The 20,712-nt window shown below is 38.0% G+C and overlaps 1 protein-coding gene across 1 annotated transcript; it reads left to right on the top strand.

Moving 5' to 3' along the window:
* The first annotated feature begins 6,774 nt into the window (after nt 1-6,774).
* On the top strand, nt 6,775-17,250 carry SAMD8 (sterile alpha motif domain containing 8). Its single transcript, XM_009277636.2, has 6 exons — nt 6,775-6,833; nt 7,601-8,208; nt 10,031-10,126; nt 10,858-10,975; nt 11,714-11,864; nt 13,036-17,250. Exons 2-6 carry the CDS (start codon nt 7,628-7,630, stop codon nt 13,338-13,340), a joined length of 1,251 nt encoding a protein of 416 aa, XP_009275911.1. The 5' UTR covers nt 6,775-6,833; nt 7,601-7,627; the 3' UTR covers nt 13,341-17,250.
* The last annotated feature ends 3,462 nt before the right edge of the window (nt 17,251-20,712 follow it).

Here is a 20,712-nt window from a genome sequence, read left to right as displayed (position 1 = left end):
CTGGGGACTGGGGAGGGAAGGGGCTTCCGGTGGCTGGTGGCTGTGGTGGGGGAGAACAGCCTCGGCTGTCGCAGGAAGAAGCCGCTTTGGGGGAGAACAGCCACGTCTGCCGCAGGAGGGGGGAAGAAGCCTCTCGGGTTGTCTCTGCACTAAAATCCGCTCCGCCGTAATTAATGCGCGGGTTTTTCGCGGGCACGTCTCTCCTGAGGTCTGACCGTCGTGCCGCCTTGGGTGGCGGGCTCTCGGCGGCGTACCTCTGGGGTGTCGGTGCCAGCCCTTGAGGAAACCGGCCTGCCAAGGAACTAAAAATCGCGCGCGTTTCTCGCTTAAGTTACTTCGTCTGCCGTGGAGAGGATGAAGCGTTTTCGTTCCTGTGCCCGGTTGGTGTCGGTTTCGTTCTGGACTTCGTAGATTTTCTACTTCAAGCAACGATCAACGAGGAAAAAAAGCCTCGTTAGCAGCCGGGGTGTGAGGGCGTCTGTCGGGGGGGCGGCGGGATCCGCAGCCTGCTGAGCGAGAACGGGCCAAGTATCAGGTGGGTCGGTGTGCTCTTGGGTTATAGCGGGGGGGAAATCGTTTGGTTTCTCGTTCCCGTGCCAGCCTTCACAGGAAACAAATCGTTTCTGGAAGTGACGCCGTGTACTTGTGCTTTGTGTCAGTCTTACAGTTAGGTACCAAAACAGTCGTACCGGGCCACAACAGAGATCCAGCTCTCTTACTGTTTTCTCTGCCGGTGGTGTAAAATCGGTGGGTTTTCTGAGGCAAAGCATTACAAATCGTTTCTGGAAGTGACGCCGTGTACTTGTGCTTTGTGTCAGTCTTACAGTTAGGTACCAAAACAGTCGTACCGGGCCACAACAGAGATCCAGCTCTCTTACTGTTTTCTCTGCCGGTGGTGTAAAATCGGTGGGTTTTCTGAGGGCAAAGCATTTAGTTTTGAGTAAAAAAAGCTTCTGAGCATGTAGGATTTGGTAATTAACAAGGCAGCGTGGAGAAGTGCCGTTACTGGTGTGCACGCACGCTGTTCGAGTTTCAGGATTAAAGGGAGGGGGTCTGCCTCGGTGGGACAGATTTTGTGTGAGTTTAAGGCCTGCGCGTGTTTAGAAAGTTGAAACCCTGCAGGAACTGTTACCCGTGCCGTCTCTCAAATCTACGTTGCTAATGCATTAGGTGGCCTCTCAGACTATTCACTTAATGATCGCCGATCGCTATTTTTTTAAAAATAACACTTCAAAAGGGTAGGTTTTGTCAGCTCTGTAAGTTAATGGAAGAGGAGGCAAATGAGAGGCAGTTTTAATGTTCACACATTTATTGGTTTGTAACTGGAGTTGAAGTGGTCTCATGGTTTTGTATTTGATGCTTCAGTTTGCAAAATTCATTTTATGAAAACCCAGCACACATTCTGCGTTGTAAGATGACTTGACGGAAGATTCCACTTGGGTTGAGTATGCTCCATCCCCATCCAGCTCCCTCGTCCAGCTGGACACGGTGTCTGTGCCACCTCCACGGAGCAGCTGATCGTGCTGTGCTCTGGAGTGGCAAGAACAAGTGCCAAATTTCCTGGCATTTAAATGCCCCTCATGTTTGGTAGGGGGTGCCTCTCGCTGGCTATCAGACGTATGAACGCCTGTGGTCTTGTTCTTCCTTTTGCTTTCTGTGATATAGAAAAAAGGTGGAATTAACTCGCAGGATTGGGACAAAGTGATTTTTATATACCCAGTGGAAGGAAGTTCTTTGGGAAGTTTCATAAGGGTGGCTTTTTTTTTTGCGAAAGTGCTACTTAGATGTGAAGGAAACATTCTGTAGTTTTGTAAAGAGCAAGAATTTTAAATGATCTCATTTGCTATTGTATGTGATCTTCTTTTTGCTGGCTGGTTGGGGTCTTTTTTGGTAGTATACATTTAAAAACACAGGTTGGCCTAGGAGTTGCAATCTTTCAGGCTCTATACTATCACTTTGTACAGAGCTCAGTCTTGCAGCCCGCTAAGCTGGTTGAGGTCCATAAACCATATTACATTATAAATGTTTATTTCATAATCACATAACTTCTTGAAGTTTTTTATTTCTTATTTATTTTAATGCATCTAAAATGAGGAAGGCTCCTAGATTTTCACTAGGCTAGAAAGATCAGGCTGTAAGTGACTGTGGAGAGTAAGAACAAACACAGTTTCACTTCAGATATTGTTCTGGTATTAATTTGGATGGAGAGTTTGTTCGTGTCTTCCCCTATTTCCATCCTAAGATGAGGGTGTGGGAAGAAAAGAAAGAAATAAAAGGGGAAAAGCAAACCTGAATTGTTTTACTGCTAAGTTGTATAAGGATAAAGAGCAGCGAACGTTCTGTTACAAGATGGATATACTATTTCTTGAAGTTGGAGGAAAAAATACTTGACACTTGACATTTAGCATGTGAAATGTTGAAGGTCTTGTACAAATATTAATGAAATACTGTGAATTACATCCTAAGAGAAGTAGTGGAGTACTTGATCGGTTGTTTAAAAATCACTTGTGTGTGCCTTGAATTATGGTGGTAGGATAAAAAAATGTTTTGTTAGCTGGTAAGTAGATTAGGAGTTGAGCCACTCTTAGCGTTCACTTGAGTATAGTACAATCCATTTGGTTTAATGAGGTGTAAAAGTCAGGGAGCAGTATGTATTCTGTTCAGCTTGCTGCAATATGTAACTGCACTTAGTGGTTCTTAAGACAAATACGTTTAGCTTTCAGGACTTTCTGTAGTAGCTGCTGTCAGTTTTGCATGGAGGCGTTCCAACAGCAAGACTCTTCTAAGCGTGTGGAGCTAATCTTTGATTTTACAGTATCGGTTCTGCATTTTCCACAAGGCAGCACTTCAATGAATAATTCTTGAAAAGCACATCTTCCTTGGTGGTTTAAAACCTAAGACATACAATAAACTAAACAAATGTTACTTTATGAGATTTCTTATCTTACCTTCATAAATAGCACTAAGACCTTTGTGTACGGTTAAAATACTGCTGATAATCTCACTTACTAGAAACGTTTATGAAACAACTCTGATAGCAAAGTCACTAAGAAAAAACTGAATGCAAGTTCTACAGGAATATTTCTGCAGTTGAAGTTATTGTATGCTTGCTTCAGGAAAATATTTATCCAATTTTTTGGTCTCACGGTGGGCATTTTGCTGTGTTTGATTAGTTTAATACAATAGCTACCATGCTATATATAAAAAAAAACCCTTGAAAAATCATGTATTGTTTTTGCAAGTATTCTTTTTCTCCTTTTGTTTACAAGATATTGTATTATATATGGTGGCATTTCGAAGGTAAGGATTAAGTCACTATGTACTATACGGCAATGAAACCTTTGGTGTTATTTGCTTTAAATAACCTCTGAAGAATTTAGAGTTTTCAGGAAGAGCAAGTGACAAGCTTCTGATGCACGTCAGCAGAGTATCCGAGACTTTTGATGTATAACAAGGCAGTGCTGTATGCTTTTTTTCTGGCACAGCATTACTAAGTTGGTATGTGGCAGTAGCCTTATTATTGCAGGCTGGCTCAGCGCACGTTTTTGTGTACGGCTTTTTTGTGCTGGGGAGCCAAAGCCTCAAACCTGCGTCTTGTCCACGTTGTGAACCGGCGGCCTTTGTACAGAAAAACTCTTCCCCCGAGGTGTGAGACGTCGTGCTCCTAGGCCGGCGGACCCAGCAAAGGAGGGGCTGAGTTGGAATTGCTTATATTCAAACTTCAGCTTGAAACCTCCCACAAAGAAATGTAAGTTAAATCACTCGAGATCTGATAGTTCTTCAGTGTCCGTCTTAAAATTTCTCTCAAGGATGGTGAGAATTGAACCTAGCTGGGGAAAAAATCAAGAGGCACGTCAGCAAGGAGAGCCACAGGCTCTCCCAGGCACATGAGGGCAGGCGGTGAAGCAGTAATGGTGCTGGTAGAGTTTTGCATGCGTGTCTGGAATAAACAAATCCAGTCAGCATTCTCCTAACTGCTGCGGACATAACTAGGATCTTCTTTAACCCTTCAGCTATGATTCTGGTGTAATCGAGTTTTGTTTCTGTGACAAGATTGCAGCCTAATGTTAGTGTGATACTAATGCGCCTTTTCTTTGGCTGGAGTAGTGATAATCATACTCAACTTTCCACATTTTTACCTCAATATGCTAACTCAAAGTCTGCATGCTAGGAAATTTGGGGACTTAATGGTTGACTAGCAGTAATTCAGTAGAGGAAAGCATGATAGAATTGTGGATAATTATTTTGAGAGAGATTAATTTTCCGTATTTAAATATACCTTTAGGAAAAATATTGTGCTAAGGGTATACTCAGCCTCTCAGAGGCAACTCATTTTTCAAAATGCCCTAACCAAATTGTAGAAATGTTCGTGGCTTATGAAGTAACATTTTTCTTTTAAAAAAAAAAAATACTTACACACATGCGCATGAAGTTCTTGCTCAGTTGTGTTCATGCTGTTAATTGAAAGGCTGGGGAAGGAAAAAGGGAAACAGGACACATGATCCGTACTGCTGATGAGCTGACTAAATATAAAGTCACAGTAGCAGGAAGGTAATGAAGTAGCTAGCTACGGACATTGCTGATGTCAGGCGAAAAGTATATTTTGCCCTCTGACGCTTAAGTCTGTGCTCGCTCTGTGTTACTCATGCGTGTTATTCATTATTAAATAATGTTATCCATTATTTGGTTTCAGCAATAAAACCAGTAAGGTAGAAGGCAAAGTGCCTTCTTTCTACCCGTGCTGTTTTCTTTCAGAAGACACGTACAGTTATCGAGGTGACTTGGTCTCTTCTGCTACACTAGTCAGTCTTGCGTTGCAGACTGGTAGTGTTGGAAATGTTATGTAGCATTCTTAAGCTTCAAAATTGAACAGGAGCAGTTGGGCACAGAGATCTGTATTGTATTCTAGGTGCTAATATTATTAGGGAAGGTGCTTTTTACCCTTTAAACTACAAAGGTGGCACTAAATGAGTAGTCTGAAGGAGAAGGCAGCTTCTGAGTTTAAAGAAACTGCCTTGTCGTCAAAACTGAACTTAACTGTTGCTGTTGCAATGAAATTGGCTAGCAGCTGTGTGGAATGGTTTAAGTTTGTGTTTTGTGTAAGTGCTTGTTTCTTTTGTTGATTTCTTTCTCTTCCAGTTGGTTAAACGTCTTTGACAGCATTTAAAAACAAGAGCAAGTCCGATCAGGTGCATCTTAAGGTTAATGTAGACTTTCTCCCAGGTCCAGCCCATTCAGTGGTGACCTTTGATGGATATGCTTACTCAGTGTTGTAAGGTCACTTTTATTGCACGTAATGTAAGGGTTGATTTTTATTCCTGCGATGCCAGATGAAGAAACACCAGGCTGGTGTTAGGCTACTTGACTTGTGACAAATGAACAGAGTTCTCCTAGGTGGGGGAGAGTTTCCTGCCTTTGCCCTCAGGAGTTGCTTTGGTTAAAAGACAAAACAGTAAGTTGAGTGTATTTTTGGTGAGTCTGAATTCACTGCTTTTAGAACACTTGTGATGATTACAATGTTATAAAAAACACTGTGATTAACAATTTTCTTCAGTATTTCATCTGTATTTCTGAGTAAGGAAAGCTGGAAGTCCAGATAAGCAACTCAAGTTTGTTTGTTTGTTTTTTGCTGGAATAAGATAAAAATATGTAGTACAAAAAAGGTCAATTAAGTGGTCATTAATTACAAATTAAATGTCATAATTTCTTTTGTTAATAGCTGTGTGAGTGAAGTAGTTGTTACAGTTGTTTTGAGCAAGACTTTAAAAAAATAGTAAAATAACATAGAAATGAGCAAATACCCTTTTATATGGAGAAGGAAGAGTATAGTAAATGCAGAGATTCTAGTGTTTTATGGATGTTTTGGCAACTATTTAAATCAAGGTATTAAAGCTTATATACATATTGACTGTATATGGAGTTTTGAGAAGTTAAAACTATGTATTAAGTACGTTGTTAATATACAATCAATTCCAGAGAGAATATCTTCAGAAGTACCACTCCCTTAATTCTTTTAGAAGGGCAACTTTGATTTGTGTGCTCATTTTTCTTCTGAACTATTTCTTTTGCACTGCTGGGAAATCTCGTTGGACAAATTGAATCTTCACTGATATAGAATAAAATAATGTGTGGTCCTGTTAGATGTAATCTGGAAGAAAAAGTTGCTTCCAATAATTATATATAATACTTGTAACAATAGGTACAGTACCTCTTTAAAAAGAGAAGTGAGAAGGAAAGAGCTTCTGTTTGTGCAAGAGCTGTGCCCCTGAAAACGGTGTAAAACTGTGTTGAATATTCATGATGGGTTTGTGTACCTGTTTACTATATACAGAAGCTAAATAATAGATTAAATAGGCTGTTTCCTTGCTTTCATTCTGAAAACCTTGAATGACGTATGTGGCACTAGCGTATTGTACTACCTTGTATTTTCTGAGATTTGGTTGGCATGATTGAAGCATTCTAGTTAATTAGACTGGTTTTTTTGAGTACAAAAGAGCTGTGAAATTGTAACTGTTTCTTAGGTGGTAGCTGTACATAAGCCACCAAATATAAACTACGCACAAATCCATTCTGTACTGCTGTGGGTCTTAAATATTGAATAAGCTTTATATTACTTCTACATTACTAGTAGCCTTTCGAAGTTTTTTCATGTATTCCACGTAACTTTCTGGGGTTAATTTTTTTCTGGTTGTTCTAAGTTGTTCGGTGACTTGTCACCTCCATGTGACTGAAATGTTGCTGAGATGTCTTGCCTTTCTTCAAACAACATTCTTGAGTCAAGAAGACAATTATTGAGAAATCTGTATGAAGAGAATACATGTTTTCTGGTTTTGGTGTGTTACTGTGTTACCTATTACCACATCACTTTTGAAGATGCTTTGGAATTAAAGCTAATGCTTAGTTTCTAGTAATGTTATTTTGAAAGCTGAATATTTTAAAGGATTCGCAATATAATAAGCATCTAAATTACTGAGATCAAACAAAGATAGAAATATGATGGCTGCACCATCAACATAGAACTAAGATGCCTCAGGTCAATATTATTGTAGGTACCTAGTCTTAGGTTTACTTGGGAGGAGTGGGGGGGAAATGTCATACCACCAAAGCTTCAGTATATATTGTAAAACAGTGGAATGTATTGGACCTGTAATGTATTATCTTAGCTTTAATTCAGTTTTACATGGTTGCTGGCTATACTTTCTTGCTTAGTTTATGAACTGCAAACAGTGGAAAAGAGAATGATTAAGCTGGTATTTAAACAGACTAATCTTTGTTTTTTATTGCCTAGCATAATTAACAAACTCGGATTTATTTTTTTAACAAAAGAATAAAAGTAGACTGGGTGCATCTAGGAAACATTCTGCTTCTTGGTAGCTTTAAATTTCTATTTAGGAACAAGTGAGATAATCTTGATTTAGTTTTGCTTGAATAAAAAATGTTTTAAAAGGCATTTTTATATTACTTACCTAATAAATTATATGTCTGGTTTTTAGCTGGCTCTTATATAAAAAGCCTATGGCTAAATCGCACGAAATACACTGGCATTTCAGTAATCTTCGTTAAACGTTCAGGTCTTGTCTCTTTCTCCAATATGTAACAGGTCAATTTTATTGGCGGATAGAGAAGGATGATGGCAGGCAATAACCAGCTTTGCATTCGACGTTGGACTACCAAGAACGTGGCCAAGTGGCTGAAGGAAGAAGGCTTCTGTGAATATGTGGATGTTTTGTGCAATAGACACAGGCTAGATGGAATTACACTGCTGACACTTACTGAGTATGACTTACGATCCCCTCCTTTGGAAATCAAAGTCCTGGGGGACATCAAAAGGCTAATGTTGTCCATACGTAAACTACAGAAGCAACATATCGATGTCCTGGAAGAGCTGGGTTACAACAGCGATAGTCATGTTGGCACAGCGTGCCCAAGTGTTGCTTCACTACAGGGTACAGATTGGTTTTGTAATGGTGAAGTACCTCGGGACTATGATGGAGCAATTACTGACTTGAATGGTGATCAGTGTCAATATGCAAACGGAAAAAACAAACACGCTACCCGAAGACTGGACCCGGAGTACTGGAAGACTGTTTTAAGTTGTGTTTATGTCTTCATAGTGTTTGGCTTTACATCATTTGTTATGGTTATAGTACATGAGCGAGTACCTGACATGCAAACATATCCACCTCTACCGGACATATTTCTAGATAGGTAAGAAATTTTCTTTTAAAACAAAACAGTAACTTGATGGTTAAAGTATAGGCTGTCTTTTCTTCATTCTCAAAGTTTCGTATGTTCTTGAAGATGCCTCTGCAAAATAGTAATTAGAGTGTAGTAAACCCTTCTGCTAAAATTGAAATGCGCATCAGTTAGATGCAGAGATTTAGCCTTCTCAGGGGAAAAGAAACTGAGCCGCTGTTCTGCCCAGTTTATATTTAGCTCTACATTTTTAGCTAATCACAGCACAGGAATTAATTTGTCCATCCTCTCATTCTAGTAAAAAGAGTGATGGTCAGCTGGCATAGATAAGCAGCCATATGCTTTTTCTGAAATCCAGATGCTGCTATGAAGCTTAACATGTCTTGCTATAGAAAGAATTTTGATGAAGGGATATTTTGGTCTGCCAGCGAGCAAGGAAATTGAAAGGGAATAGCATTGATACTGTATTTATGCTGTCTCCCCGCTGTCAACTTGTTGAAGATGGAAACTGAAGAGGGAAACTCTGAAGCAGACTGAATTAGACCAGCATCTCTTTTAACCATAGAGTATCTGTGTACTAAAACACTGTCGTGACTTACACAGTACCTGCTCATTTTTTAAAGAAAATATTTCATTAAAATATCTCTTCAGGTAGAAAAGAGACACAATAGCAAAGGTGAAATTCTAGTCATTGACCACATATTTAACAGGGGATAGATGCTCCCTTTGAGCAAGTGTACTTGCACCATAGAAAACTTACTGCCTAGAGAGTTTTAAAAAAACAAGATAAACTGTTAAAGATTTCAGTCTTTGTGGTCTCCTTATTCCTGCCAGTAATTTCCATTTTCATTAATGGTTTTTGTGAAGTCAGTAGGGGTCTAATCTTTTGCGTAAGTGTGCAGAATCTCCCCATAAATTTAGATAAAACTCAGCAAGGACGGACCGCGTCCAGCAAAGTGGAAGAGAGGAGAGAGAACGGGAGCTATGGCATTGCTGGATTTTGTTCCCAGGGCACTACCACGGTAGTTAGTGGGCAGGAGGATGGGGGAGGTCAGAAAGCAGCAGCTCACAAAACAATGCGAGGGGATTACTACACAGCTAGCATTTGAGCAGCGCTTTGCTACCCCTTTGTATCGAGGGGAACCCAAAACTATGAGGAGCAGCCTCTCTTGAAATCTGTCAATTTGTATTTTGGTGAAATTGCAGAGTGGAAATTGTTACTGGTGCCGTGTGTGTGCAAGAGAGTCTTAAATTTTTTGACAAGCAAGGCTAAAAGGTTTGCATATAGTGATTATCATTGAAATCTAACTTTGAAAACGTTTTTTATTTTTCCTAACGCTTTTCTGTGCAGTTCTGCTTCATTGTAAGTATTTAGGATTTTATGCTTTGCAGCACTCCATTAATTGTGTTGACATGGCATTCTTATTAGGCATAAGCAGCATAATTGACATGATGCAAGTTTGTGTCAGAATGAAGAAGGTTGTTGGGAAACAATGGTAGGGGAACACATCCTGTTAGTAAATCACACGTGTAAATTAAGAGAGCATATTAGAGATTTTCTTTGACTTAGTGAATTCTGTGTAAATGTCTGCTGAAAATACATTATTAGAAAGGAGATAATGTAATTAAAAATTAATTCAAATTCTATTTAATTCAGCCTAACAAAATCATTTTTGGTTGTAGTTTAAACTGTTGTCAGATTAATGCAAGTTAGTTTTGTAGTTAGAACTTTATATGCCTTTATTCTAAATACTGAGGCTAGAAAGAAAAATTAAGTCCTTGTATTGTAAGTAAACTTTCTTCCTTCATCCTTTTTTTGCCTTTTTTTTTTTAGCGTCCCTAGGATACCATGGGCTTTTGCTATGACTGAAGTATGTGGCGTAATTCTTTGCTACATTTGGCTGTTGGTTCTTCTGCTTCACAAACACAGGTACAGTATATAAAATTAAAATTAACTGGTACTTTGATTCAGAGAAAGGACTGTAACAAGAATTTATGATGATTGTTTAAGGCTTTCCATTTAATAAGAAACTTGTAAGCCTCTAATATGTCCCTGTTAAAATGGATTAGGGAGGATTTAATCAAGAATGGTGACTTGTGAACATTACAAAGGAGTAATCTGAATTTACTTTTCTACCAGATTCACGTGTAATTTCCTTCAGAACATATGTATTTGAGAGTTGTCAGTATATACTCTCATACTGTCACAGTTTTGTGTATAAATAATAAAATCCTACGAGAATGAAATTCCACGGGATGACTGGGCCAGCCTAGTAGCTTGCTGTCACTGAAGGGCAGAAAACCCTTTTGTGTGCGTGAGTATTTTAAGTTAAATTTCTACCAGTTTGTTGATTTTTATCGGTTTGCCAACAGAAGGCATGAGTGCTAAAGCTGGTACAAGTGTAGCTGCAGAGGAGTGGGGCTGTACCTTTTGGTGACAGTAAGCTTGCTACAGTGTCTTGCCCTGTCATGTGGAACCATACGTTTACAGTACTACTTAAAAAATAAAAATATTTTTTTTTACTGTGAAACGTGCAGCAATGATGAAGGGACTTCATGGATTAAGTTGGGGTGGGGGGAAATGCTTTTATCATAACTTTCCTGATTTAAAAATACAGTATATTAGGACTCTTGCAATCGGTTCCTATGTACTTTTCCCAGATCTATACTTCTGCGAAGGCTGTGCAGCCTCATGGGGACAGTATTCTTACTACGTTGCATTACAATGTTTGTTACCTCACTCTCTGTGCCAGGCCAGCACTTGCAGTGTACTGGAAAGGTAAAAACTTAAAATGCTTTAAATTATTTTTCTTATTTCCTTTTTTTAAAAAATTTATTTAAGATATGATTAAGATTGTTGTGACCATAATGTTAGATGTGTGTTTGTAAGAACTAGGGGTCTTAGAAGCGCTTGCCACTTTGGAGAGGAGATAGTTACTTGGGGAAGGGTGTTCAGAATATTTCACAGTGTAAACCTGACAGAATACGTCAGAGAAGTGTGTGCTTAAGGTGTTGACTTCGTGAAGAAAGGCTGAAAGTAGAGTAATCACTTCTTTGTCTTGTTGGATGCATGGTTTAAAAAAACCCAACAAACTATTATTATTTCACCCCTTCTAATAAGGGATATTCTATGGAACGTGGGATTTCACGGTTTTATCCTAACTTTTAGTTAGAAGAGGTTTGAGCTGAATATATCGGAATCTTGACAAGGACACATTGGGAGGTTGAATACATTCAAAAAAACGTGGCAGTCTCTGTACGTAAATCACTTGCGACAAAATACTTGCTCTAAATTCCAGTATTCATCAGAGGTATGATGAATACAATTAATAATTGTAGTTACTAATGTGACTCACTGCCACAAGAAATCCAAAGATGTGCTAACCTGCATTTTAATAAAAGACCCGACATGATAAATGGTGTTAAACACACATAGTGCTATACAGCTAACTTTAAGGACATACTGTTCGGGCGGCGGGGTTGCAACTTACTAAAGGTTAATGTCACTGTCGTCTAGTTGTATGGCAATGTTTGGGCAAAACTTCAGCGGGCATTTGCAATATGGAGTGGCTTTGGAATGACTCTGACTGGAGTACATACGTGTGGAGATTATATGTTCAGTGGCCACACTGTCGTCCTGACCATGCTCAACTTCTTTGTCACAGAATGTAAGTACGGAGTGTCAATACTTAAATGTCCTTAAGTGTTAAGAATATGTACTGCTTGCTGTCAACCAAGGGTGCGAGAGTGTAAATACTAACTCTCCTTAAGAATATCTGCTGCTCGACCTTCTCGAAGTTCAGAGTGTAACATTAAGGCAAACAAATATAAATTCAGATTGCTGTGCTCTTTCTCAGATTTGTGACAGTTCACTTGCAGACGGGAAAGGAGCAGCACCACCTAGATTAATGGAAGGATGAATAGGGCACACTTGGAAGAACATGTGAGCCGAGAAAATTAGAAAGGCTTTTAGCTTGCTACTGGGAGAATACTAGGGGAGATATTTATGATTGTCCGTTCCTGTACACTTCCCTAGGTAATCTGCCAGTGACCCCTGTTAGGCAAAATACCAGGCTAGGTGGGTGTACGTGTAGTATGATCCATAAAGCCGAAATACCAAACCTCATAATGAGTGATTATTTGAGGAAAAACTTCTTTACTGAAAGAGTGGTTAAACATTGGAACAGGCTGCCCAGGGAGGTGGTTGAGTCCCCATCCCTGGAAGTATTTAAAAGACGTGTAGATGAGGCGCTTAAGGACATGGTTTAGTGGGTGGTGGTGTTGGGTCGACAGTTGGACCCGATGATCTTAGAGGTCTTTTCCAACCTTAATGATTCTATTCTATTCTATGAGTGAGAATATATGAAACAATAGTGCTCTTCTGTGAATAAAAGTGCGATTTGATACATTATATAGCAAGCTAAGGTAATTAGTTTGAGTTCACCTATGATGGAATAACTGCAAAAACAGAATAATGTATGCTTTATGACATTTTTCCCCTTATTACATGGAAAAGGTATGATTTTCACTAGAAGTTGTTAGTTGAACAAAGAATTCTGCTTTGCATGTTCCTAAACTATTTTAGGACGCTCTGTTAATCCAGAAATGCATAATACCTGTATTTGTAAGTGAAGTCATGAAGTGATAGACATTTATAACTTCCCTGGTTGTTTACATGTCCAATAAATCCCATGAAGATGTAAACAAAATTTCCAGGCGAAGACAGTAACTTCGTCACATTTTTGGATGAAAAATCTGTGTAAAAACTTGCAATGTCTAGGCCTGGATTTCGTAATGACCCAGATTTTTGAAGGTTAGTCACTTTCTGTTTTCTCCTAGATACGCCAAGGAGCTGGAACTTCTTGCATACCTTATCCTGGGTCCTGAATCTCTTTGGAATCTTCTTCATTTTGGCTGCACATGAACATTATTCTATAGACGTCTTCATTGCTTTTTACATCACTACAAGACTCTTTTTGTATTACCATACATTGGCTAATACTAGAGCGTATCAACAGAGTAGGAGAGCAAGGATCTGGTTTCCGATGTTTTCTTTTTTTGAATGCAATGTTAACGGTACTGTTCCCAATGAGTATTGCTGGCCCTTTTCAAAACCTACTATACTGAAAAGATTGATCGGCTGAAGAGTGTGTGGGTCAATTCAGATTTTTATGAAGCATTATGGCTAAGATCCTACAAGGCTAACTGGGGGGGGATGTAAAGTAACATTTTTTGCTCCGTGATCTCCTCCTCCTTGTCTTGTTTCTTAGATTCTTAGCCATAAAATGGGGTTCCCATACTTCACAGGGATGTGTTTTGTTTTCTTGTTGCTAAAATAGAGAACAATGCAGGGACCAGTAAAGGCTATCAGTGAACCATGAATATGAATCAGAATACTGTTACCCTTAGTAAGGTTCTATGTGAGTGTTTAAGTAACTCTAACCTCAAATATGTGCTTGTACTGAATATAATATACCCTTTACAGGTCCATATAATCTCTGTTACCTGACATGCCAGCCTTTACATATACTGACTAAAAAATTAGAACTTTATGAAGATTTTCTTTTAAAACAGTCATAAATGTAATTTTCAAAACAAACTCTGTGTATACTTAAAGATTGAGGAGTACTGTGTCATAATGAGGAAAGCAATATAGTTCCTTGCTAAAAGGGTCTCTTAACTGTTAAATAACAAGTCTTAAAGTATAATTGACAGTATAAATGGTCTGCGTACAGGTTGCCAAAAATGAAAGTCTGCCTTGTGGCTATGCAGTGATGATGTTTTTTTAATGAGAGCTTATTTAGTCTAGTCTATCAGTTGTCTATATGGTTGTTCTAGCACTTGGAAGTTTTCCCTTTTGTGTTTAAATAAATGAGTTAAAGTAAATGCTACATCCACAGAAAGTAAAGTCAATTTAGCTTTAGTGAGTTTAAAGCCACAAAATAACTTTTGTGTGGTTTTAATTGCTTTATACCCAAACCTGTGCATGCTTTTTAGGAGCAGCTCTTTAACATTGGAAAAACAGAACAGTTATCTTCATTATATCTTACTGTCCCATAAATGGATGGGGAAAATGCATGTAGTAACTCTTTCAGGAAAAGTAATAATAGTGAGTATTGGAAATAGTGCTCATATTGATGTATGTTTTAGCACTCTGGTGTCAACAATATGGTGAATATCTCTGGATATATACACACAGTATATTTGTTTATATATATAAATACACACAGTATATGTTCTTCTAACAAGTATGGAAAGAGGCTAGTTCTTAATTTAAGTTGCTCATTTACTATGCTGAAAGATAAAAGTACCATAAGCAGTTGAGTTTTGGTTGTTTAAAAAAAAAAACAAACCACAACAAAATACCCCCCAAAACCCCAAACCAACACTCCAGGTCCATAACGTGTAAGCGAGGGTCACACAGTTGGTGATCTCTTATGTGGTGGTTGTAAGGGGACAATGCCAACGTTGGCTGTAGAGACTTGAAATTAGATTTATGCTAAATGAAGACTGATAGGTAAAAGGTGCAAATCATAAAAATAGTATAGACTTATTAATTTGGTTGTTGCAATTTCAGAATAGGTGGTATCTGCAAAAGTTAGTGTGAGTCAGCCTTGGAAAGTTACACGAAGCATTTCCAGCTTGGTACAAGCTGACTTAACGGCCACAATGTACTTAGGTTTGCATGGAAAAGAATCCCTTTGAAATTTTGCAAGACAGTTTTGTATTCGGAGGCTTGTAAACTACTGTGGACTACTCCTTGCTGTATTGTGTTCCTTTTATATACCTGGATTGTACTAACTTGAGTATTTTCCGCTCTTTGTAGTATATTACTTTTGTAATTTAATTTAGCTCCTATTCCACAGAGGAACTGTGCATCTTAGAGTATCTCTGCCAGCTGTATTGAGCACACATACATTGTACTATTCTGCAGACTTTTATATTTGTAATGTTCCAAATTTCTAGCAAAATTGCAGGTATAATACTATATTGTTCAGTCTCCCATAGCCTAATGGCTCTTGCCATCCACACTGGGGGAGTGTGCTTACACTTAAGAAAAAAAAGGAGAAAATATTCTGAAAGATTTAAAGACTTTTCATTTGCTGTTCTTACCTTTCTGATTTCAGGAAGGCAATTTGAACATTGCTCTTGAGACTTTATAATCAAAGAGCTCTATTTGTTAATTTGTATTTGCAATACAGACATGGTTATGAATGCTATTTTTTAAACGCTAGGAAACGTCTGTTCTCAGGATGTGCGGGATTGTACTCGAGTTATAACGTGTAGAGAAGGATGCAATTAAACTGCAAAGGTGTTGATTCTGAAGAGAACCATGTCAGTGCTAACTGGCGCAGCTGTGTCTAAACTGAAAAATTATTTTGCAACTTAGACATGCAGGAGAATTTAAGTACAGCCCAGTGTAACAATGTTTACATAAAGTAAAGCTATCATTTCAATACTATTTTTTTTAAAAAATGAAGTTCATATACTTTGAAACATAAGGCTTCTCTCTTTGTTCTAATTTAATTTTTCAAATTCTGTTAAGTAAATCCATGTTTTAAATCAGCATTGCCTATCAATGTTTTTTAAAGGAAACTTGTTCTTTTGTGCTGTTTCCCTTGATGCTAAATAGCTGAGTCCAAGATAAGTAATACACAGAGGTTGGTTTTGTGAGCACTGAGTGGGTTAAAACATTGTCAGGATAATTGTCGTCTTCTATTTTGGACGTTAATTTTGTTTGTCTATAAACACGCAAGAGGAAGGTTTGAAATTGATAGAAGACAGAAAAATCAGATTTCACACGCAAAAGGGCACAGGTCAGTCTGTAAAGTTGGTAATGTAAGCTTTATTGTTCATTAGATGGAAACAGGTTGCAAGTAACAGCCTTAAAATTCTGTACCTCCTTTTGAAAGAGTTAGTGTTTTAAAAGCATTTTGCTGCTTCTCTGCTGCTGACAAGCACTTCTAAGTAAAGGCAGCAGAGCATTGTTGGGCCTTGGATTTAATGCTAAATACGTTCAGGGTTGTCCTTCTCCCTCGTGTTCACACACCAGTCTTTTTGCTGTCCTTGAACTTGCTGCGCCTGTTTTGTGCAGTCACCTTCTGTGGGAGCACACACATAAGCTGAATTCAGAGTAATGAACTAATTACTGCGTTACATCAGCAAGTGCAAGTGTCTAACGACATTAGTCTAGTACTACAAAGTGCACAAACTAATCAAGTAGAAAAGTATAACCCAGTAACTGGATATACAAAAGAAGGGGAGGGCCACATTTTTTTGGTAGCTTAGCAAATCTAGTAATATTTGAGACTTGACGATAGTCTTGAGCTCTTCCTTATTGTTATCAGTGTGAGGATACGTATGCACCTATCTGAAAGTGATAGACACATAGGCACTCCCCCCTCTTCTTTTTTTTTTTTTTTTTTTTCCATTGTACCTTATAACACAGCTTCATAGAATAGCTTTCCTAAACTTTTTGCCTTTAGTTTTTCCTTTCTGGAAGATCCCTTAAACTAGTGGTTTTATGACATTACACCGGCATACGGAAATTAGACTTACATAGATGCGGTTTTTTAGCAAATTCTGATTACACTGACAAAAGCTTATGGAAGGATCTTTAAGCATGGTTCCTCCAGCTGTTCTTGAATAATGATATAGAAAGCTTCCATATATGTTAAGTATCTTCGTGTCCTCTGGCAAACACGATAACGCTTACACAGAGCGTTGGTACAGAAATGTAGATAGGCATGAAGTATTTAAATGTCCACGACTAGCAAGAATTAGATCCTGTAAGTATGCTGCTTGTGATGAAGCAAATGATATGCTTAACTTTCAGCAAATCACTAAATACTCTGACTTCAGTGAGGGTTACCACTTTAGTTTAAGCGTTTTCTTGGATAAGGCCAAGTGCGTGCTGTGCATGGTATACTGCTACAGTAATGGGAATAGGTAATGTCACTTTCTTTTTAGTTTTCCCTGATTTCTTCCCCCACATCTACTATAGAAGAAAACGTTCCAGTAGAATTTAAAAAAAATTACTACTTAACTGGGTTCTGAGAGAATAAATCTGTATTAAAAAAAAAAAAAGCACCAAAGTAAAACCTTGATAGTTAGCTGCTTTAAGAAGCAAGAGTCAGTTAAATGATTTGGGAAAAAAAAAAAATTCTTTTTTTATGCAAGCATGTTAAATAAGGTTATTTAGAAGTATTAAAACCCTTCAGTGAGGACAAAAGCACAGGTTCCTGTAATCTTTTCTGTATGGCTGTATCATGTAGTGCCAAAAAGCATCAAAGGGAAAGAGGGAAGGGCTGAACTCAGACATCAGTACAAGTCTTTTGCAGCAGTTAGTACCTCCTTGTTTTTTCTAAGCGGTGCTTGCATACTTTAGTGCTGCACTTGTTTATTACTATTTAGCTAGTTTTTTGGTGTACAAAAGTCCACTAGGTTTTCAAGCACCAAAACTATTGTGGAGCTGAGTCTTAATCATTAAATGTGCATTTGAAGAAATAGCAGATGTTTTAGGAAAAAAAAAAAGTACATTTTGTGGACCTGGAGTATAACAAAAGTAACCTAAAATCACTATGATAGTTTTCATCCTGTCCATGTAGTTTCTACTGAAGAGTTGGGGAGAATTTGCAGTAATCTACAGACAATATGGATTTTTCTGGGTTTTTTTTAACAGGATACTTTAGTAGAAACTTGACCTGTAAACTCTATCCCTGCCGAAACCAAGACAGACTACAAAAACCATGATAGTCTTGTCAAGATGGAAATATATTTGGCAGAAGTCCTAGCAGTGAGCCAGCTTACCTTCTGAATTGTTTTGCACACGTAGACTTTATCAATCAAGGGCTAATTGGTAGACCACTGATGATTCACACAGTTTACTGTTTCTGCTGTGGCTTTGACATTGTCACCATTCTAATTGAAACAGTATTGCTGGGGGGGAAAAAAAAGTCCTTTGGAGTGAACCTACTGATGTCTTGTTCATGATGTGAAGAAAAACACTCAAAAACCCCTCCAACCCCATAAACACTACAGTATTGTGAACACTGAACTTTCTATATAGCAGTATCCTGCATACTTAAGAAATTTGCAGTGAGTATTATGTACATAATTCAGTGACATGCACATTTTTAAAGCCAGTTTGTAACAGGTATGTAAGAACTTAAGATGATAAATGTGGAGCACGATAACCTGACCTGTTAGCCCAGTGACTGCGTAGTTAGACAGACTAACTGTAACTTAGTTTTGCTCTTTCAGTTCAGTTTTGTCAAATAGGAGAAATTTGTCAAATGCGAGAAACCACAAGTTGCATCGTACATGGTACTTAACATAAGCAGAAACATGACTTTTCACACTGAACAGTTGCTTCAGTTTTGTTCCGACAGAGAAAATAGTATTACCTAATGGCTAGAAGGTGTGCCAGTGAAGTTTAAAGTGAGTACTGTAAATAAGTAAATACTGTTTTGATTCTAAACTCAGATTGAATTAATATATTGTTTTATATCTTTGTTGTATTAAAACATATTTAAAAGTACTAAAATAAAATATTTGAAAGATGACAAATGTTTGATTTACTTCATACGTAAAATGATGGCTCGTTATCTCTCTCAGCGTTGTGACCATAAAAGTATACCTGAGTAATCTAGGTTTTAGAGTTGTTTTTCCCCAAAGCTATGTTCTGCTGGTGTGAAAATGCATGCTACGTAACGCATGTATCAGTGTGCCTGACGTTTTTGCCAGTTGTAAATTGTTTTGGCAAATCACTTAAATATTTTTGTTATTAAAAAGTTAGAAAATGCATTCCATCTTGTAAGATCTCAGTGCAGTATGACGAGGGCTTTCAAAGACTCTCTTCAGCTGAAGTAACTTTAATGTCTCTAGGTATGGTGGTGAATAGCGTTACAGTAAATCAACAGTCAGTATAAAAACTGTTGGAAGAACTGTGAAAGAGTAAAGTTAACTTCTGAAAACTGACATACTCTTCTAATGGGTTTGTATGTTAGGCCTGTTATTACTTTCAGTCACGGATTTCAGTCATGTGGTACATGAAAGGATGTACGCTCATTCCTATGGAGAAACTTAAACAGTATACCAGATACGCTGTGTGCACTGGAGTTGTATGTTCATATTTGTAAATGGCAATTTTGAAATATATTTTGTGACCTTAATCCAGCTAAAACAGTCTCCGATTAGTGTGAGCCAGGTAAACGTAATGTACTGAACCGTTAGAAAGTTTTCATTTCCCTCCCTCTGAATTTGAAAATCTTGATCAATCTGATAATTTAGAGAAAGAATCCTGAATGTGAAGCCTTTTCTCAGTGTGATTTTTGTATTTTTAAAAACAGTTGTTAAAGACCTGATTCAAAAAGGAAAATGGATGTGGCAATACACCTTTCTCAAAAAAAAAAAAAAAATTACAAGGAAGAAGGGGAAGCAAAAGCAGTAAGGCTCAGTGTACCGGTTGCAGAATAGTTACTGTGGCCTTTGGTCTAATATTCTGGGAAGCAGTAGGTTGTGTTTTAAGCAACTTTAAATAAGGAAGTGCTTTGTGCGTTGTAAATACAGATTGGGAAAACTTCCAGGGAAAATAACCGCCTGCTTCCCAGACTACGTTACAATACTGCTTAGAGATGTGAACTTTGAATAAAAAAAGTCTTTCCCCTCCACAGTAACTTGTTCTTCTCTGTGTTACTCCTACAACCAGAGCGAGAAAGAGAAATAGCTGCTGTTATCTGTAATGAGAAGAAATAACACAGAATCTGTGCAGATGGACTTAAGCTTGGTGTTAAAATGCGGGTGAAATACCCCTCACTAGCCTACGCTCTTATTTGATAGAATTTGAGGAGCATCAGCTTCAGATTGTCCTCCTCAGGCCATTTTGTTCAGATTTATTTTCAAAACTGTCATAAGGAAATGAGGTACAGAAGAGAAACTACTCTCCTGGTTAAAATACCTTTAGTATCTGCAAACTGTTTTAATTGTATCATTGCATCCTATCTTTTTCTTCAGTGAACTTGTCGGCTGCAAGGAAGCAGTTTATTCTTATCTATTAAATGTGCAGGTGCCAGTCTCATTTACTGTTCATCATTCAAAATTTATATTCGATCGTTAATCTTGGCCTTTCATAGAGCTGTCAAAGTAGTTCACAAAGACTGGGCCTATTTTCACAACTAAATTCGGACTGACTGAAATTGAGTTCTTAAAGCATAGGTGTGAGAATAAGGTTGGCGTTACGAGTTCTTCCTCCAGTATGGGAATCAGTAATGCTGACAAAATATAGCTGGCACATACTACGTGAATCCGTTACAAGTATGTGCATATACTTCAAACTATTTCTGGAGAAATAACTGTTCCGGGTGATGTAGTAATTAAAGGTTACAGCTACGGTCTTAAGTCTGCTGCTATCTATGACTGGTTTGCTTTTTATTTTGGCACTGATCTATGACACTCTGGTGAAATTACTGGTTCTCTCTGGATTGCCGAAAAGCTGCCAAATACTAAAATAATTAC

The sequence above is a fragment of the Aptenodytes forsteri genome, unplaced genomic scaffold (assembly GCF_000699145.1).
Source record: "Aptenodytes forsteri isolate BGI_AS27 unplaced genomic scaffold, ASM69914v1 Scaffold15, whole genome shotgun sequence".
NCBI classification, from domain to species: Eukaryota; Metazoa; Chordata; class Aves; order Sphenisciformes; family Spheniscidae; genus Aptenodytes; species Aptenodytes forsteri.
Note: the sequence above shows the minus strand (reverse complement) of the source record. Positions and strands in the feature narration are given on the sequence as shown.